At 42.1% G+C, this 19,464-nt stretch overlaps 1 protein-coding gene across 1 annotated transcript in view; it reads right to left on the bottom strand.

Moving 5' to 3' along the window:
* grm5b (glutamate receptor, metabotropic 5b) overlaps window positions 1-455 on the bottom strand; it is a 65,800-nt gene extending 65,345 nt beyond the window's left edge. The window contains exon 1 of the mRNA XM_047339686.1: window positions 75-455. Coding sequence (XP_047195642.1) covers window positions 75-230 — 156 coding nt within the window. The 5' untranslated portion in view covers window positions 231-455. The remainder of the gene's footprint in view (window positions 1-74) is intronic.
* Between the last annotated feature and the right edge of the window lie 19,009 nt (window positions 456-19,464).

Genomic DNA, 19,464 nt, shown 5'->3' with positions numbered 1-19,464 from the left:
AACACTGAATTCCTATAATTATATCACTCACAATCAATCCTGCAGATGTACACAGGCACAAAAACACAAATTACCTTGTCAGCAGGCGGCTGGTGATGGACGGAGAACAAGGCTCCGATGATGATGTCGCCAGGTATGTGTGCTACAACTCGCCGTTCGTTGGAATGGGCGGAGCCGGCTTGATCAGGTCCCACCCAAATGGACAGAACTAGCAGCAGCCAAAGGGTCATCTTGGTCCCGTAAGGTTAACAGAAGGAGCAGCAGATCTCAGATTAGTTTTATTGTGCAGAGCCGTCACAGGGAACTACGTGTCCGACAAACACTTATCCTCTCCATGGCAGGAGCTCGGGGCACAGAGGAAGTTTTTGGAAAATGGTTGATTGTTATATTCCTTCCTCTTCACTTTTCTTTCCTTCCTTCGGCTTTCAAGGTGGCACCATCACTGCAATGGCTGAGACAGGTGCAGCAGTGCAACCTGGGAAATTCAAAAGAAAAGTCTGGGCTAAGTCTCATTGGCTGACATAACTCCGGGCTCCCCCAATTAGAAGGCAGTCTCCACAAGAACAGGTGAAAGAGACATGATCACATAAACCTGTGAGCAGAGAAGACGCTGTTAGAATTAGAAAATCTTGGCTGCTGCTGGATTTTACAAACACACAAACTACACACACAGTAATTCATTAGTTTGACCTATGTTTACTTTTATAAAAGCTCTGTCTGGAAACACATCCTTCTGTCTTAAAGGGATAGTTCACCCAGAAATGAAAACTCACTCATTATCTGCTATGCCGATGGAGGGGTGGGTGAAGGCATCATTTACACTGTGTTTTAAACCTTAAGGTCCAGCGGAAGTGGCGAAGATAGCGGGGGGGCTTATGGACACCGAACGAGCAGTATGAAGGTTATATTTATATTTTTTCTGTTGTTTTATTACGTCTGAAGCTTTGGTCACCAGTTACTTCAATTGTATTGGATTCTGCTCCAATGCTTTTTACCCATGTCACTCCAGAAGTGTTTTGTGGACTCAAACACTTCACCCACCCCTCAATCGGCATAGTGGTGAGTAGATAATGAGTGAATTTTCATTTCTGGGTGAACTATCCCGTTAAGCTTGACACACCTTCAATATAACACTCTTTAGACAAGTGCATTTAAAACTGTGACTAAATGTACTTCTACTTTTTCATCAGCTCCAATTTTGACATGGAAACATGTGAGTCCCATCAAAATTAGGTTAATATATTGTGGAGTGCATGGGGAAACTTGGAAATAACAGTAGAAACTAGGCCAGGCCCATATGGTCAAATATTTCAAAAAGCACTCATTATCAATAATTATCACATTATTTTTTTTAAGTTTAAAGACTTTTTGCTCCTAAGTGAAGGTTGTGATTTCAAACTCTTTATGAGCAGAGAGTGACAAGCATTTAATAAACAGCAAAACGTTTGAAGAATCTCAGGTCGATCAATGATGTGTTTTCCCTCCTCACAGGCCTGAGCTCATATCGGTCACTTGACGTCATGTTTACGTGCTCACAAAGCGAATGTCAATCTCACAATACTTCAATTAACATATAGGAACAAACTGCTGCATATGAAATCTGTAAAATAGCCATTACACTTTACGACATATTGAGCAGTGATTGTTTGTTCTAGATGAGGGTTAATGAGATGAGCGAGGTTCTGGCTCTAGATCAGTGTAATTCATTTACGTATGGAGGTGTTACAAACACGACACCAGCCGTCTGGCCTTGCCCTCCTCTTCCCGGGGAACGGCTCTAAATCACTGTAACTGAGCACAGCCACCACTGTGTCATAATAATATTAATAACCACAACAATCACACCTCAAAGCTGCAGTGAGGAATCTTTGGTTTTATGCAGCACTTACTCGTAGAAACCATGACACCAACAAGGTCACAGAAAACCTCAGGCTGCACCATTTTTCTTTTTTATTTCATTTTAAAGTCCTTTATGACTCATTTAACAGTTGAAAAGCCATAACGATGATGGTATGTTTTCACCCCTGTCTCTTTGTTTGATGGTTGGTTGGTTGGTTTGTTTGTCAGCAGCTTTACGCAAGAACTCCTGAACGGATTTCCACAAAACTTGGGTTAGGCTGCAACCTGGGTACCCTAGTACTGTTTAATACTTCAATACTGGATTTTGGGTGCTCTATCCAAATTGAGCTCCTTGCATCGCTATCATCACAGTTAAAATTATCATCCTGACATATTTGTTCTTCCAGCTTTGAGTCCATCACATGTTAGAAACGTAATCAACACCCTCACTCGCTCTCTGTAAATATTCCGGATATTTGACTAGGGGTCTGACAGGAAAACTTCCAGAAAATGTGTGGAGCAGCTGACTACAGGCCCTCCGGAAAAAATGTGTGCAGGAGTCACTGCAGGAGTCACTGCATTTACCTTGTTGTTATAAATTACAGAATTCATGTATTTAATGAAGTGCGAACAGTGGTTAAGTAACAGTGAAATATCCCCTTTGCAAAATGTGAGAAGTCAACCACTAAGTGGATGATTCCAACAAATGTACAGGCAACAAGATATGCACCGAACATACTGTGTCAACCAAACTCCCTGAAGTAAACTTTCAAGTAGCCATCCCTCTGCATTAATGGGCGAGCTTTATAATTTGCTTAACCTCAGAGCTACACAAATACTGTTACTTGACGGCAATGGAGCAATTTAATTGACCGTAAACAGCAGGCGAGCTGGGACAGTTTAGACGACAGAGGATGGCATCAACTGCCCATGCAAAACAGGACCAAGGTCGTGACAGTGAGGTCGCTGGTTAGTCGGGTGGGGGGAGGGGGAAGACGGAGAGAACGGAGGAGAAAAAGGTGAAGGTGGGGTGTGGTGAAAATCTAGAAATGGAGGATGGGGATGGAACATGGCTCGTTGGATGAAGGGACAGAGGGTGGGAGGATGGAGAGAGGAAGAGAAGAAAGGGGGACATGAGAGGGGAGAGAAAGAAAGGGGGAGTGTATAGAGGGAGCGTAGAGGAAGAGAAACGGAGACAGAGAGGGAGATTAAAGAAAAAGGAGGAGAGTGCGATAAAAAGAAGCATCAGGGGACACAGAGTCTGACTGAAGGTAATTAACATGACAGTGTCAGGATGGTAACAGGACTGACTGCTGCAGCAAGACTGAACAAATCAAACTGAACTCAGCTCTCGCTCACACTCGCTCTGTGTCGCTGATGCTATTCTGTCTCTTCCTCCCTCTCTATTTATCAGTTGACACGCTCATGTAAAGATTCAAATATCATTTTCAAACTCTCCTCACTCACTCCTAAATATGTGCAGAGATACATCCATCGACTAATTCCAGAAATCTGTGTCTGTATGTGGCTCGCATATCCCAAGAACCATTCATCTTACTATTTGTCATTTGTATTGTTAAGGGCCCGAGGAAGTGCAGTGTCAGTTTTGGTGCAATATGGCCACACGATACGGTCAATATTAATTAAATTTGAATTAACAGGCTACACTGTAGCATGGGCAACTGGGACTCAAAGTAAGTGACGTTGTTGATCACCAAAACAGCGCGTTCACGACAACGGCAACAACAACTGATTCTGTAGACCTAGTCCTGCAGTCGGTCTTTACTTGCTGCAGCTCAATTACTGCAGGTCACCTTTACAGTTTCAGAAAGATGTCCTGACACTTTCTGGAGTTTGCCTTTCACACACGAAGAACAGTCTGACGTGTTCAGGAAAATGTCCTGAACATTCAGGCGACGGGTGATGTCTGGGTGAAGCATGCAAGAGGCAGGACATGATGTATAAATGCAGCTTCAGAAAGCAAAGTGTTTTTGTTTCCAGCACATCAACACCTGTGACTGCATTTATCCCCAAACGCTTTCAAATATCTTTCCAAGTTGACATCTTTGTTGGTGTCATCTATGTGTATGACACCTCTTTTTCATTAGATATATCTATTCCCGCAGTTTTGCGTTCATCGTGCGTTAGAAAATTAACTGCTCGCTGTTAATTTTCCAGAAATGGGCTTACTCTGACATTTTACGGACATTAGGGGGCTGGCAGGGAAATTCCAGAGCTTTTGACTCGGCCATTTGCGTTCTCGCACAGAGCCCAGAAAATACAAGAACATTGTGCAGATTTCAGACCATCTCTGAAATCAGCTTCAGTCAGAAACACACTGTGTCTCTGTCACCCCCCCCCCTCTGTGTCTCTATCGCGTTGCGTGGGCTTAACTGTAGATGGAAAAGAAAAAGAGAATCAAATCCTCATTCCCTAAACAAACACCATCGCACACACCATTAGACAGTTATATCTCTAGTTCTATCCAAACTACGCACAGGGGCATTCTAAAACCTTTCAATTCAACTTGTGCACAGAGGTATAAACACACAACACGGGCAGAGACAAACACTCTACCCTCCTGTCTGTTTTACATTAGTTCAATGACTTTCATTAGTGCTGACACACTGTTTTATGGGTTGAGAAATCATTTAATTTACTGCTCGTTAAACTCGTTAAACAATTACAATTTATTAATAAAAGAAAAAGAATCCCTCACACGAAAAAACACTTATTTCCTCTCTTGTTCTGCATGACACAGATATTTGTGTTTGTAACACAGACTGTATTACGATGGCCCTAACAGTAAAGCCAAAGTGGCTTGATTGTTCCCTGGTGGCTGGCTGCAGTATAGTTCATAAATCCTGCCTCCTCCATGTTAGTGGATGGGACACAGCCCAAACTAAAAAGAACACGTCAAATAGATTGTCGTTTTAGGGAGTTAAGTGTATTTTTCCGGTAGTTTGGTTTAAATTAGTTAATTGATGCTACAAAAATGAGGTGAAATATCATCATTGACGGCTGCTAAGACTGGAGTCTATATCTAATATATCTACTGTCGAAAATCTTCCCAAAATATCCTGGATATCTAATATCCAGGATATTTTGGCTTCATATCAGGATAGTGGGACGAAGTGGAGACGCGTCGTCCTTCTTTATATACAGTCTATGGTTTGAAATTAATGACTGGGTAGGGGGCAGCGTCTGGAGGTTTGCTCTTTTAATAATAGGATGATTTTGACTATAAAACTTTACCGACTGAATATTTTTGATTGGTTGGATAAGGGGAAAAGAAAGCATCCCTTGACGAAAACGCATCATGACAAATAATGTATAGAGTCAGACTGTACACATCTATGTTACAGCACAAAGCTTGTGGACTTGAATTTTTAAGAGAAACATATGCAAATAGTTGCAACACCATATCATTACTTGCTTGCAACTAAAATAGGTCATCCTGCTTTTTCTTATGACAATTTAAGGAAGCAGACATATTTTGGGAAGGTTTTTTGCTGAGTGGGCGTGTGACAGTGTTTCTCCATGTGCCTTGTGTTCCCATGTGCGTCAGAGGGACTATTTTATGCACCTGAGCCCCAGAAAACCACAAGGTTCGGTATGTTTATTTTCAACATCCCTAATTATTGACTTTTTTTAAATAACTCAGTGCCATTAGGAGCTGTTCCTCGGAGGAAAGACATCATGAAGACTATAGGAGACACCAACATTCACATTCAGATCTGTACTGTATTCGATAGTCTTCCTCATAGTGACAGAGTTGGGCGATACAGCCAAAAATCATATCAAAATGAAGATATTTGTATCAGTAAATATCGATAATTATCACAATAAATGTCACATTATTATTTATTTTAAGTTTAAAGACTGATTTTTGCTCATGAGTGAAGGTTGTAGTTTTACAATCTTCTTTATGAGCAGAGAATGATAAACGCTTGACAAACAGCAAAACATTGAACAAATCTGAGGTCGATCAATTATGTGTTATACCTCCTCACTGTGCACAATGCATCAAAATAAACATATATTGAACTTTATTATATTGCTATTTTGTGAAAATTATTGTTTTATCGTCCAGCTCTACAGTGACGGATCTCCTGTTGCATATCCTGACTGCAGCAGGTAATTGGATTTTATATTTCTGTCAGTCAGCTATTGAGCTAAACAAGACTCAACAAACACACAGCATAATAAATGACCTTATCAAAACAAATAAGGGCATCCAGATCCCTCTGAAAGCCAATGACAGAGCCAATGTATCAGATATCCAACAAGTGTAAGTCAATGTAAAACATGGTGTTGTTCTCCCTCTGCCTCAGTAAAACATGTATAATCAGTGTTGTCAGGAGGCACCAACAGGACTTAAACCTGCTGCAGCGACACCAGACGAGGTGTGACAGACACAACTCCCCCCAAAACAAGCTCTGACCTCAAATCACTTCACCCTGCAACGTCTCCGGTCGTCGATTACCCTCATCCCTACTTTATGCATATAAATACAGACTCCATATATCGCATGCTCAGTTTAAGACGGACCCTGCATCTCTCCAAGGAGAAATGAAAAAAAAAAATCCAGGGACAACAACAATGACTGGTGCAGCGCAGCATCCGTGCAGCCGCAATGGGAGATCTCTCTCACACACACACACACACACACACACACACACGTTTTACGAGCGAAAACATGACAGAGACACGGTGTGAAATGAACATGGCTCCAGCATGCGCGGATGAGAAGCGGCTTTCTGACGCCTCTGTGTCTTATTGGCATGACTGGATCCCCCTGCGTCTGTGCAAGCGGCTGCCTCCTTTAACTGGGTTACCATTACCACCACAATAACCTTCCATCAAGGATAACTAGTCCACATGCAAGTGCGAGTCCCCGCAGGGATGTTGCAATAACAACAACTCACAGACAGCGAGTGTCTGCACTAAATCCTCAATGAGTGCCTCCCAGTAACGCTTACCTTGTGGGGACCTGCAGCCCGCGTCTGCCCGGTCCAAGTTACCACAGGGGAGCCGCTGGTCCCAATGTCAGACACGCACCGGAGCTGCTGTCTGTGCGCGTGTGTGCAGCTCCAGCTCCGTTTTCCAGTCACGCACACCTGAGCCTGTCTCCAAACACCTCGCTCCTCTCCTTCATCCCACCCACCCTCCTCTGCTCCTCCTCCTCCTCTCCTCTAATATCCTCTCCACTTCTAGCCCTGTCTCCCACATTTTTAATCTTTTTCCAGATGTGTCCTCCAGTCACCCCTCTCCTCTCCTCTCTGACAGCAGTCACCTCTTCATTTTCACCTCCTCTCTTGTATTTTGGCTGCAGGAGAGAGTTTGTGCTCGTCACCTTCTCCTCCTGTATCTACCTGATGTGGTGCGAGACGACAAACCAGACAAACAGTTGCCGTGCAGACTCCAGACTAACTACAGGAGAACTGCTTTCCCACTAGAACCGCAGCTGGGCCACTTCTCTTCACTCCCTCAGTCTATTTCGAGGGTTCATGTCGTGATAAAACATGGAGTCACTATGAAAATGAGTGCTGGCTCACCATGTGCTCAAAGTCTGTCTCCACATGTTTCCACAACTTCACTTTTGTCCACCAGAAATTCCCAAGAGAACTAATATGTTCTTCTGCCATTCTTGACCTCAACCCATTCTCCCATTTCCAATAACAAGCCCCACAACCACTGAGCAGGTTAACCTGAGCCACAGGGAGCAGCAGCTGGAACACCTGTCCAGGGTCCGAGCAGGATTCAGCCAATCAGAGTAGAGCACGGGTGTCCGGATCGATGCCTGACCATATTTAGGTTACCTCAAGTGTCGCCATAAAAATTAAAAATTAAAAATAAACTAAACACAAACACAGGATGTGCGTGACTGGTGTCTAACTTTACGTATTATTTCCCCTGTCCTCGCTCCTACTTATTTATTTATTTATTCTTATCTATTTATTTTTGCTCGTTTATTCTTGCATGAATTCACGTATTTGTGTTTTCATCGTTAACTGATACATCCTTAAGTGGTGGATGATACATATATAAGGAAGGAATGTGCAGCATTTTTGATGATATAAAAACTTACAGTTAACGGGATTAATTAAAAATTAAGGTTTGCTTTACACTCTCCCTCCCTCCCTCTCTCTCTCTCTCTCTCTCCCCCTCCCTCCTCCCTCTCTCTCTCCCTCCCCCCCTCTCTGTCTCTCTTTATCTCAGCCTTATTAAATCCTGCACATTTTTCATTTCACATGCTGATAGAAAGAATAAATGGACACAGATCCTACAAAATGCAAACACCAGGATAAAGTCTCCCCCTCTCCACTGGTGTATTAGCTATACCTCCCTCCTCCTCTCCTGTCCTCTCTCCTCCTCTGATCGCACAGACATCAGAGGTGACACTACATAACGATAACGACGCAGCGGACGGGGATCGATGGCATCTGAAGTTTCCTAGCGGTCACAGGAGTAAAGAACCATTAACCTATACAGCTCCGCCTGGCGTCCACCTAAAACACCCACAGGGATCGAATCATTACCGATCCAGTAAATCGATATAAATCTAATGGAAACATCCTGCTGCTCTGCATACGTCTCCATGCACACTGTCACCGACTGTCACTGCCAGCGAGCACGAGCTATTTCAGGTTTGTGCATGAGAATAGAGCCTAATTTAACCTTTATCGATCCTTTCCTAATGGTAGTTCAATCAATATCTATTTTACCAACCTATTTGTTTATTCAATATAGATGACTGTCAGGAGATGGGGGATTTTATGTAAACTATCAGCTTGTTTGGAAATGTGACTTTCTGGATGGGCTACACAACCAACATAAATATTGCACTAAAGGGAATTAGGCTGTAAGAGATTATAAAATATACCATATGTACCATCAGGTCGGTGTCGGGCTGAGTGTGAGCACAGTCTCCCAATGGAGTAAGACAGAGGAGGTTGTTTAGTGATGAGTTTACTCCTGAAATAAGACTCAACACTGGGTTCCAAATCGGAGCTCCACTCCCATGTAGAATCCATGAACTTGACTGGTGGTGGAAATAAAAATACATGCATGAGAAAATGTGTCTTCATACCAAAACCATGCGTCCGCAGCAGCTTCCATCCACGGATGGAAAAACGCACGGTGGAGGAATGAAGTGACATACCTTTGCTTGCAGGACAGGTGAAGAGCTCCTGGAGAAACGCAGCATCCCTCACGCGTCCATCAGGGCATCATGCTCGCGCGGTGGTTAATCTACTTTTTCACTATGGCAACAAATGAACCCCCCTGTCCCTCTCTCTCTCTCTCTCTCTTTTTTTCTCTCTTTCTCTCTCTCCTTCTCTCCGCCGCGCCACGCTCTCCAATGAGGAGGCTCCGCTCGCGTCACAGGTCATCTCTCTCTCTCTCTCTCTCTCTCTCTCTCTCTCTCTCTCCCTCTCTCTCTCTGTGTGTGTGTATGTCGATATCACACCTACCTCCAAGATACCATCTGGAGATAGATACTGATGGAGAGAGTAGCCTTTGAGGAAGAAGGAGAGATGTGTGTGTGTGTGTGTGTGTGTGTGTGTGTGTGTGTGTGTGTGTGTGTGTGTGTGTGTGTGTGTGTGTGTGTGTGTGTGTGTGTGTGTAGGATGGAGGGGGTTAGAAGCTTGGCTATGACAAGGCTTGTATTAATTTGCCAGCCAAATGCATTTGGGATTAGTGGACCATTAAAAGAGCACACACACACACACACACACACACACACACACATACACACGCACACACACACACACACACATGCAGGCTTTAGCTGATACAGTGATAGCCTTACTAACCCTGACCTCTATCTCATTCACTCTCTCTCTTTGTTTCCCTTTCTGGGCTTGTTTTGACACGAACAAATGAGCTAACAGGCGAACAGACGAGTGCAAATGCATATAAACAGACTCTTGTACTCACACTATTTGATAAGTGCCTTTGTGTGTGTGTGTGTGTGTGTGTGTGTGTGTGTGTGTGTGTGTGTGTGTGTGTGTGTGTGTGTGTGTGTGTGTGTGTGTGTGTGTGTGTGTGTGTGTGTGTGTGTACGTTTCCAAGAACCGTAACAAAACTGAAAGAGTATCAACATCCCTAAAGCTGAATTACTAACGATAACTGCTCAGAGGGTTACTGTGGGAGTTAGTTTTTGGCTGGTCAGCAGAAACTGAAATGGACTCAGAGGATTTTGACCTAATTTTCCGGTCATGTCTCACGAAGAGACAATGTGTCAAAATCTAGTTTTGATACCTTTGATTGATTTCCCAATTGATATTATGCTAATATTCTTAAAGGTTCAGTGTGTGGGACTGAGTGGCATCTAGTGGTTTAGGCTGCAAATCACAACCGATTGGATACCCTCACTCTCAACTCACACTTGCAGCATGTAAGATAACCTACAATAGCCCTCGGGTAACAATAAAATGTGAAACACCCTTTCTTGTGATTAGTCTGTCAATTCAACATGGCGTGGGCACATTGCAGACTCCAAGAGGACCTGACCACGATGTAGGAAATGAACACACAACATTTCTTTGTCACAGTTGATTATACACAAATAAAAACATAACTATTATCCATTCATACCCAGAGTTACTCCTACATCCTACAAAGAGGACCTAATACAGCCAGTTACTGCCCTGCCTTGAGACTTGTCACCTATACAGTTAAACCATCAAAAAATAAGGCAAGTTATGTGCTAAGATCAGGACAGTTACATGTCATCCAACAGGACGAGAGGTAACGTTTCTCATCTACCTGGTGAGCACTGCACATGATTTCACTCCACTAACATATCCACAGAAAAATTGAAATATGTCCAGAGCTTCTATTCATACTTTTTAAAACATGCAGGGTCTTTATTGACACCTTTATCAGTCTGTTAACAAGAACACTTGAATTTATGAATGATTTCTGATATTTGATTACCACATGAACAAATATTGAGTATCATTTGAACTGGGCAAAAATCCAACACAGTGGGTTATGGGATACCGACTTTGGATTTAGATTCTGCTCCTACGTCCTTACTTTCAGGTTAAATATACAGCTGTTCAAATTCTTAGCGGTTAAATCAGACCAATCAAATCCTTATATCATATTCTGTGTTTCTGGTAAACTTGGCAACACACACATTTCTAAGAATGTCCTTGTTCAGTCACAGAGGCGTCCACCATGCTCCACAAGTTTCCTCGGTCTTTTCTCGCCTTGTCCTTGATTTATTTTTATTTTTATAATAAAGTTGTTTAGAACAGACAAAAAATAATGCCGGAATGATCATTGGCAACCAATCATTGCTTTAGTAATCAACAAGCAGCCAATAGATCAGCTCAGTTAGTCTCAAACTCCCTCTCTAACGCTCAATCACGCACGCTAATACACACAAATTCAACTCATCATTCTCTAAGAGGGACACTTGAGACATTATTGATGCAAGTTTGGCTCAACAGATAAATTACTATTGATGAAAGTGAGACAAATCAATGATGTGCGATGGAGCGCTGTGTGTCAAATCACAGAGATTTGGATTGAAAGACATGATAGAAGAAAATCATCCAGTTAGCGCACTGCATGTGTGTATTATGACACTGACACTGTTAAGCAGAGTGTGTGGGCTACAGCGGAGTGCATCACACAGCGACAGGTCCCCTGTTTCCACGAAAATTAGATTACAGTGGCACAACAATCCAAACAAGGAAAGCCTATGAAGCGTGTATGTACCTGCACTCTGCTTGTGTGTGTGCGCGTGTGTGTGTGTGTGTGTGTGTGTGTGTGTGTGTGTGTGTGTGTGTGTGTGTGTGTGTGTGTGTGTGTGTGTGTGTGTGTGTGTGTGTGTGAGTTTGACTATGTACAAGTGTGCATCATCTGCATATAAACGTCTACAGTTGCAAGCAAAATTCTTCAAACCCCATTGCGTATTAGGCTTATTGGCAAATTGTACAATTTTTCAGCTGTTTGCAATAAACGAAGTAGACAAGAACAGTTGAAATAGTTCAATAAAACTAATATTACCATGGTTTTCATCCAAATTCAACACGAAATGCTACTTTTAATCACTACTGCAGTCTCAAAATTATTCAACCCCCTGCTTGAGATAGAACACATAAATACCTGGACTGGCTCGGGGTTTGTTGAGAGTGACGTTTGATTGCATGTTCGAAATATGGCTAAGTCAAAAGAATTGTCCAAAAAGTTCAGAGAAGAGATCATTGCCTTGCACAAACAAGGAAAAGGATACAAAAAGATAGCAAAAGCACTGAATGTCCCTAGAGATACAGTTGGAAGCATAGTTCGCAAGTTCAAAGTTGAAGGAACAGTGGCTACACTACCTGGACGTGGCAGAAAGAGGAAGCTATCAGCGGCTGCCACCAGATTCCTGAGGAGGCAAGTGGTCAAAAACCCTCGAGTGACTGCAGCAAGACTTGGTGGCAGCAGGCACTGAGGTTTCAGTTTGCACAGTCAGGCGCATACTAAACACTGAAGGGTTCCATGCCCAGACTCCAAGACGTACACCACTACTGACCCAAAAGCACAAGAAAAGTCAGCTCCAATATGCTGGAAACCATATAAATAAGCCACCAAAGTTTGGGAATTCTGTTCTGTGGAGCGATGAAACAAACCTGGAACTTTTCGGGCCTACGGATCAGCGGTATGTCTGGAGGAAGAAGAATGAAGCGTATGCTGAAAAGAACACCCTGCCTACAGTGAAGCATGGCGGTGGCTCAGTGATGCTCTGGGGCTGCTTTGCTGCCTCTGGCACTGGAAACCTGCAGCGTGTGGAGGGCACGATGGATTCAGTCAAGTATCAGGAAATCGTAGGAAAAAACGTCATGCCGTCTGTGATGAAGCTGAAGCTTGGGCGTCATTGGACCTTCCAACAGGACAATGATCCCAAGCATACCTCAAAGTCCACCACTGCTTGGTTTCAGAAGAAGAAATGGAAGATTCTAGAGTGGCCGTCACAGTCGCCTGACTTGAACCCCATCGAAAATCTCTGGCGGGATTTGAAGAAGGCGGTTGCAAAACGCACACCCAAGAATATTACTGAACTGGAGGCCATTGCCCATGAGGAATGGGCTAAGATTCCTCAGGAACGCTGTCAGAAGCTGGTGTCTGGCTATGCATCACGTTTGCAGCAGGTCATAGCAGGTGCTCTCCTAAGTACTGAAGATGCTTGTCATGAAGGGGTTGAATAATTTTGAGACTGCAGTAGTCATTAAAAGTAGCATTTTGTGTTGAATTTGGATTAAAAACCCTTGTAATATTAGTTTCATTGAACTACTTAAACAGTTCTTGTGTAATTTGTTTATTGCAAACAGCTGAGCAATTGTATATTTTGCCAATAAACCTAATGTGCAATGGGGGTTGAATAATTTTGCTTGCAACTGTATAGGGTGAAATAATGTTTTACCGCACTCCTCCGCAAATCACAAGCACAACAGTCAGTGTCACAGTCGGCAAATCAATTATTCAATGGCATTTCAGAATAACACTGGATACCAATGGTTGCCATAGACACATGGAGGATTTACAGGGTTGTCACTTGTCTGCGATATTCACACTCTAAGTAGGACAAATAGAGAGAGAGAGAGGGGGAAAAAAGTTAGAGCCACATAATGCCAACACTGAAACGAGGATGTCACTTATAAAACATTCACTCTCGTGTAATGTGAGTCCTGCTTCATTGACAGAGTGAAAATTGGGTTTTAATGTGAACCACGCAACAGGCTTGTGATGAGCAGAAAACATTCACACCCTGGTTTTTCTATTCTTTAATAAGCCTGTTGTCTTGATGCTTTGAGATGCTGGTGGAAATAATGTCGCTGGCTACCATAGAAACAACATTTTTCCTGTGACATTTTGACACAAATGGCAGATCTATCCACCTACTTCCACACACCACTTGCACAACTCCACTCTGCTAAAATGTTGAAATAAGTTGAAATTCACTGCAACTGCAAGGGAGAAAATGACCTGAAAAGAGAAGCCCACTGGAGCAGAGGTGGGTTTTAATATGTAATATAACATCAAATTGTGCTTATCAGTTTTGTATACTTGCAAATTCATTGCACATTAAAAAAACAGGGTTTGTCCTCAGATGCTTAGACAGGCTCAGCCAGGCTCTGCAGACAAAGTAAAAGCAGCCTCAGCGTCGATGTTAACTGTCAGCGCGGGTTGACGCGCTGTCATGGTGTCTCTGACTACCCAGGACGCCCTGATAACAGGGACGCCACACAACCCAGAGGCTGCAGCAGTGTTTGAATTTATTCCCTGCAGATGTCATCAATATGTGAACAAAAATGTTCAAAGTAAACAGTGAAAATAGAGCTAAAATATCACTATTATATACCATTGTCACTTAGTTTATCAATATCTTTCAGATTTAATTGACTTACATTTATCAAAACTTACCCATCAAAAGTTTTAGAGTCCATAGTGAAAATGTTTTGTTTTGTTTCAGCAAAAGTCTAAATATATTCAGTTTATCATAAGAGAAGAAAGTATTCAGATATGAGCAGAAACCAGTGAAATCTTCGTTAAATTACTTTATTATAAAACAACTCAATTATCTAAAGGGTTGCCGATCTACTTACTGCTGGTCAACTGATTGATTAACTGACTAATGACTTCAGCTCTAGTACAACTATCTGCCTCACTGTGTCTAGATGCAAGTGAGGAGGTCAGAGGTCAGGAGGTCATGACCTCTAACTGACTGTGTGGTTGTGGGCAGAAACACACATTGACATGCATGAACACACACCCACAGACTAATACACACAATCAACATAAACACTTGCACAGGATCATACCAAAGACTGTTTATAAAGATGGACAACATGTCTCCACTTCCTCCCACGATCCAGAAATGAAGCCAAAATACCCCAGATGCAAATGCTGCCATCTTGTGCCGATGACGTCAGAGTCTACACAGTAGTGATCGGGGGATGAAGCCGGAGGGTCGAGGTCCCACTAACACACGTGCTCAATCAATCATAAGTCAGTCGCAGTTGTCAATCATGACATTTCACCAAATTTATGGGAAAATTTGCATTAGGACGAACATCAGTGTGATAAGAACTATCTAAAATTTGAGGAAAGAATTTTGCTTTTTAGTTTCCACTTCCTCCCACTATACATTAATGAGGCCAGAACATCACATATATACATGTAGGTGCACTAAACTTGTGCTGGTGACGTCATTTGGAGCTATTGTCTCTGCAGAAGAGTTTGGGGAGTCGAGCTGCAGAATCGAGCTCCCATCGATTAATCCAAATCTCATCTGTCAATAACGTCTTACCCTATTTTTATAGCACAAAACAATTATTGAAACCAAACTTGTCAGAAACATGGACTTGGACAAAAGTCTGTGTGATAGATACGTCCTTAAATAATAGAAACCATCTTTTGGGAGGGGGGTTTTTTACTAATATTTGTACTTTTTAGTTGGGTCCATGTCCCAGCTGCTATTATGGAGGAGGCCGGGTTTGTGACCAACCCTGCAGCCAGTTACCATGGGGCGATCGGGATATTTTGGCTTCACTATTTGGGAGCAATCAGTTGTCCATCTATACAGTCTATAAATTATAACGACACATTTCCTATAAGCCACCTATAGAACTCCAGTGCAAAGCCTGCTTTCAGGGTTGGACAGAAAAGCAATCCTCTGATTTTAGAGCAGATTGTCACATGTTCGACCTGAGAGATAAATCACCCCTTGGGGCCATTAGGGTGTAAAAGATGTCTCTCCTCTGTAGTAGAAATCAGGAGAGTCCATCTTTCATCTCTGCACGATAGTGACAGGGTGGATTTTAATATGGATAAGCTTTATGAAACAAAGTAAAAAAAAGTCAAATAAACGTAAGAAACACCAGCATGTTAGTCACATCATCTCCTGCTTCATAACAACTGATGAGGCAGAAACTCTAACTGTGACCAACCCCATGCTGTAAAAACCATACTGTGGTGATCTACTGTTGCAGCAATAAGCAGATCCTGCTGCCCTCTTGTGTCTGGATGGAGACAGGAAGAGAGGATTTATGAGAAAGTCTCAATCACACACCATTCATGTCTGACCTCGATGTCACGTGGTTGTTGAACTTTTTACAGGAGGTGAAATTCTTGGTAAGAGCAAATGAACCCCCCTGTCTGCAGGGCTGCTGTGTGTGTGTGTGTGTGTGTGTGTGTGTGTGTGTGTGTGTGTGTGTGTGTGTGTGTGTGTGTGTGTGTGTGCGTGTGTTTGTGTACGTGCGTACCGATATCTTTGTGAGAACCACTTTGAGCCAACAACCTACAGAGGGTTGACTTTTTGGGAAAGTGAAGACATTTTGGCCGGTCCTCACTTTCTGACCCACTGTTTGAGGGTAAAGACTTGGTTTTAGGGTTAGGGTTAGAATTAGGGTTAGGGTTTTGAAAAAAAAAAATTTTTTTCAAAACAGGGGACAAGCTGGTGAATATCCCTTGCACATTTGAAGGACTTCTGCCGTACTGGCCAACCACCAGAAGATGTTAGCGGATGTTAACAACTACCAGCGGATGTTAGCGTCAACAGGTGTAATAGCCTTTTATTCATAAGGTCTATGCTCAAATGGGTCCTCACAAAGATATAAGTACAAGTACACAGACACACACACACACACTCACACAAAAGTCTGCGAAGCTATCTTTAAAATTAAATGGACCGCCTAATCAAAACCATATCCGATTCATACCTGACTTTAACCTTAACCTAACCACAATTCCCATCTTACGATTAACATTAACCAGGAGTTTGGAAATGATGTTCTGGTCCCCAGGAGGTGTACTGGTCCTGACAAGATCAGTGTTTATGCTGGAAAAGGTCCTAAAATGGTGAGAAAAAAGAGCAAGCTACACACACACACACACACACACACACACACTTTTGTAAATTTATTTTACTGAGGACAGTCATCGGCATAATGCCTAACCCTAACCCTAATTCTAACCCTAACCCTAAAACCAAGTCTTTACCCTCAAACAGTGGGTCAGAAAGTGAGGACCGGCCAAAATGTCTTCACTTTCCCAAAAACTCAACCCTCTGTAGGTTGTTGGCTCAAAGTGGTTCTCACAAAGATATCGGTACGCACGTACACAAACACACGCACACACACACACACACACACACACACACACACACACACACACACACACACACACACAGCAGCCCTGCAGACAGGTTTATCCTGTGACGATCATTCCTGTGCGCTCCAGCGCGTTCCTGCAGCGGATAAGCTGCATCCCGTGCCTGGCTCCGCGGCATGTGACCGGCTTGTGATGCCCGAGGAGGCAAAGTGCGGAGGAGAGAGAGTCGCTCTCTCTCGTTTTCAAGAAACCTCCACTGATTGAACATTCCTGGTCTGTGTGGATGATCGTCACGCTGTGGAACAGATGCTAACAACTCTGTCAAAGGTCTATTGTATTAATAACTTACAGAACAATATACACCTTATACTCAGTATTTATTATATAAAACAAGATTATTTCTTCTTATTGTATTTGTATACTTTCTTATTCTTACTTTTACCTAGTGGTGGATTGTAGCCATAACAGTCTACACATTTATTCAAATAGTGTACTTGAGTACACTTTATTAATCTATATTTCATAAAGATGTTATAGTGAAAAGCTTAACGTTTATACTTCCACCAGAATGAAAATACTTCATAGAAAGTAAGTTCAGTGGTGCTTATAGACAATTAATTAAATAGAAATGATGAATAGTATTTTTTATACTGTCATATTGCTACTTTTGTTTAGTTGAAACATTCAACTGCTTCTTCCACTAGATGATTAAAAATCCTAACTATTATATGCAATAATAATAATAATAAAAAATTATATCAATAATTGCTGTCTTTACCTGTCTGGTCTTTTTAAACCATCTCTCAAGATGTATTGTTACCAAATGGCTTTTACTTGATCGTTTTTATAATATTTATAATATTCAGTTTTTCTTTTGTTCCTCTCACATATACAAACTACTATGAGGAGCAGCAATTCAAGAAAAAACATAGAATATTGGGAAACAATTAAAGCTAAGATTTACAACAAGGTGTATTAAGTCTTCTTTTTCTTTTACAGAGTAAAATGTTATTTTTTTATTAAAACACCAGGGACATTAAATGTTTTGTTTGACAGAGTCATCTGGACAATTGTTTTCTCCCTCAGCATCTCATTCACTGGCTGTTTTTATTTGTGTGGCATAAAATGAGAGTGAAACTCACATCAGCATGCACAAGATCGAAGGTCACAAATCAAGTGTTTAACGTGGACGTACTCTGAACAAGAGAGATCTCGTCTGAGAACAGGAAGTGGAGCCCTTGGTTCAAGTATGAAGCAATTAGTGCACATGACCTTTTCGATCAGAGAAGACCGAGCTGTAATACCGTGTGGCGTTTTATCTGTGGATAGATGGATCCAATGTTTTCCACGACATTAAGACCGTAGTTTTTCTTATTCAGTCACTGTAAATGCTGCTGCAGCATGAACGGCCTCTAAACCCCATCTCCAATAAGAAAGCCAATAAGGGACAAGTAGATAGTTTATTCTGGTCTAAATTCCGTAATTTTCTGCTGTAATCACAAACTACGACGATTTTCCTTAACAATTTAAATATTGAAATCAATCAGGTGTCCCTTATGTCGTCTATTATGTTCATTTTATGGCTCTGTTCAGACTAATATTACACATTTGAAATGTAATTCTTATTTCAGAGTTTTCCGCTGCACCTAAATAAGTGCATACCTCTACCAAAGTCCCCTTAAATTCAGTCAAGCTGCACCAAAATTCACACACTCATTGATATCAGTTCCCTAAATGTGACAGATTTTTTTCATCAATACCCATGAATTATTCACCGGGAAAACTATGAATATGTTGAAAAGTTAAAAGAAATTCCTGGATGCGACCCCTGATACGACTTCCCTGACCCACACACATCCACCAAGGAAATCCGTTCAGTTGTTGAACTGTGTAATGCTGCAAACCAACAACTTAACAACAAAACAGACAGGGCTGAAAACATCACCTTCTTGTCTGAATTAATAAATAAAGTACATACATGTAAAAGCAACATAGATTTGGATAAACAATCATCTACCACTGTTTCATCAACAGCTGAGAGGGAGTCAACACAATATCTGCTGTTACACCAGTACAGTGCACCTTTGAGGACCATAAGGGCAACACCTAATGGCCTGGACCTACTGGTCAGGACTTCTTCAGCCGAAGGAGAAACTGACCAACTGAAGGAGTCTGACCGTACTGGAAACCTGCCGTACATGCAAGACTTGAATTAGATTAATATACTGGTTTACCATTACCTTAACTTTCTTTATCATCTCTCACTTATTCTGATTCAACAGCACGTACACACTTGATCATGCATACATTCCTGGCTAGGCTTTGCAAAGAGGAGGGGGTTCTTCACACACACACACACACACAGTCATACACACCCAGTCATACACAAGCATGTGCACTCACACTCCATCACATGCTCAGGATAATATTCCCTATTCCCCATTAATTTTATCTTAAGACCAGCTGACCCCAGCTCCACTATACCTCAGGCAAGACTGTGTGTGTGTGTGT

The sequence above is a fragment of the Hippoglossus stenolepis genome, chromosome 4 (assembly GCF_022539355.2).
Source record: "Hippoglossus stenolepis isolate QCI-W04-F060 chromosome 4, HSTE1.2, whole genome shotgun sequence".
Classification (NCBI taxonomy): domain Eukaryota; kingdom Metazoa; phylum Chordata; class Actinopteri; order Pleuronectiformes; family Pleuronectidae; genus Hippoglossus; species Hippoglossus stenolepis.
Note: the sequence above shows the minus strand (reverse complement) of the source record. Positions and strands in the feature narration are given on the sequence as shown.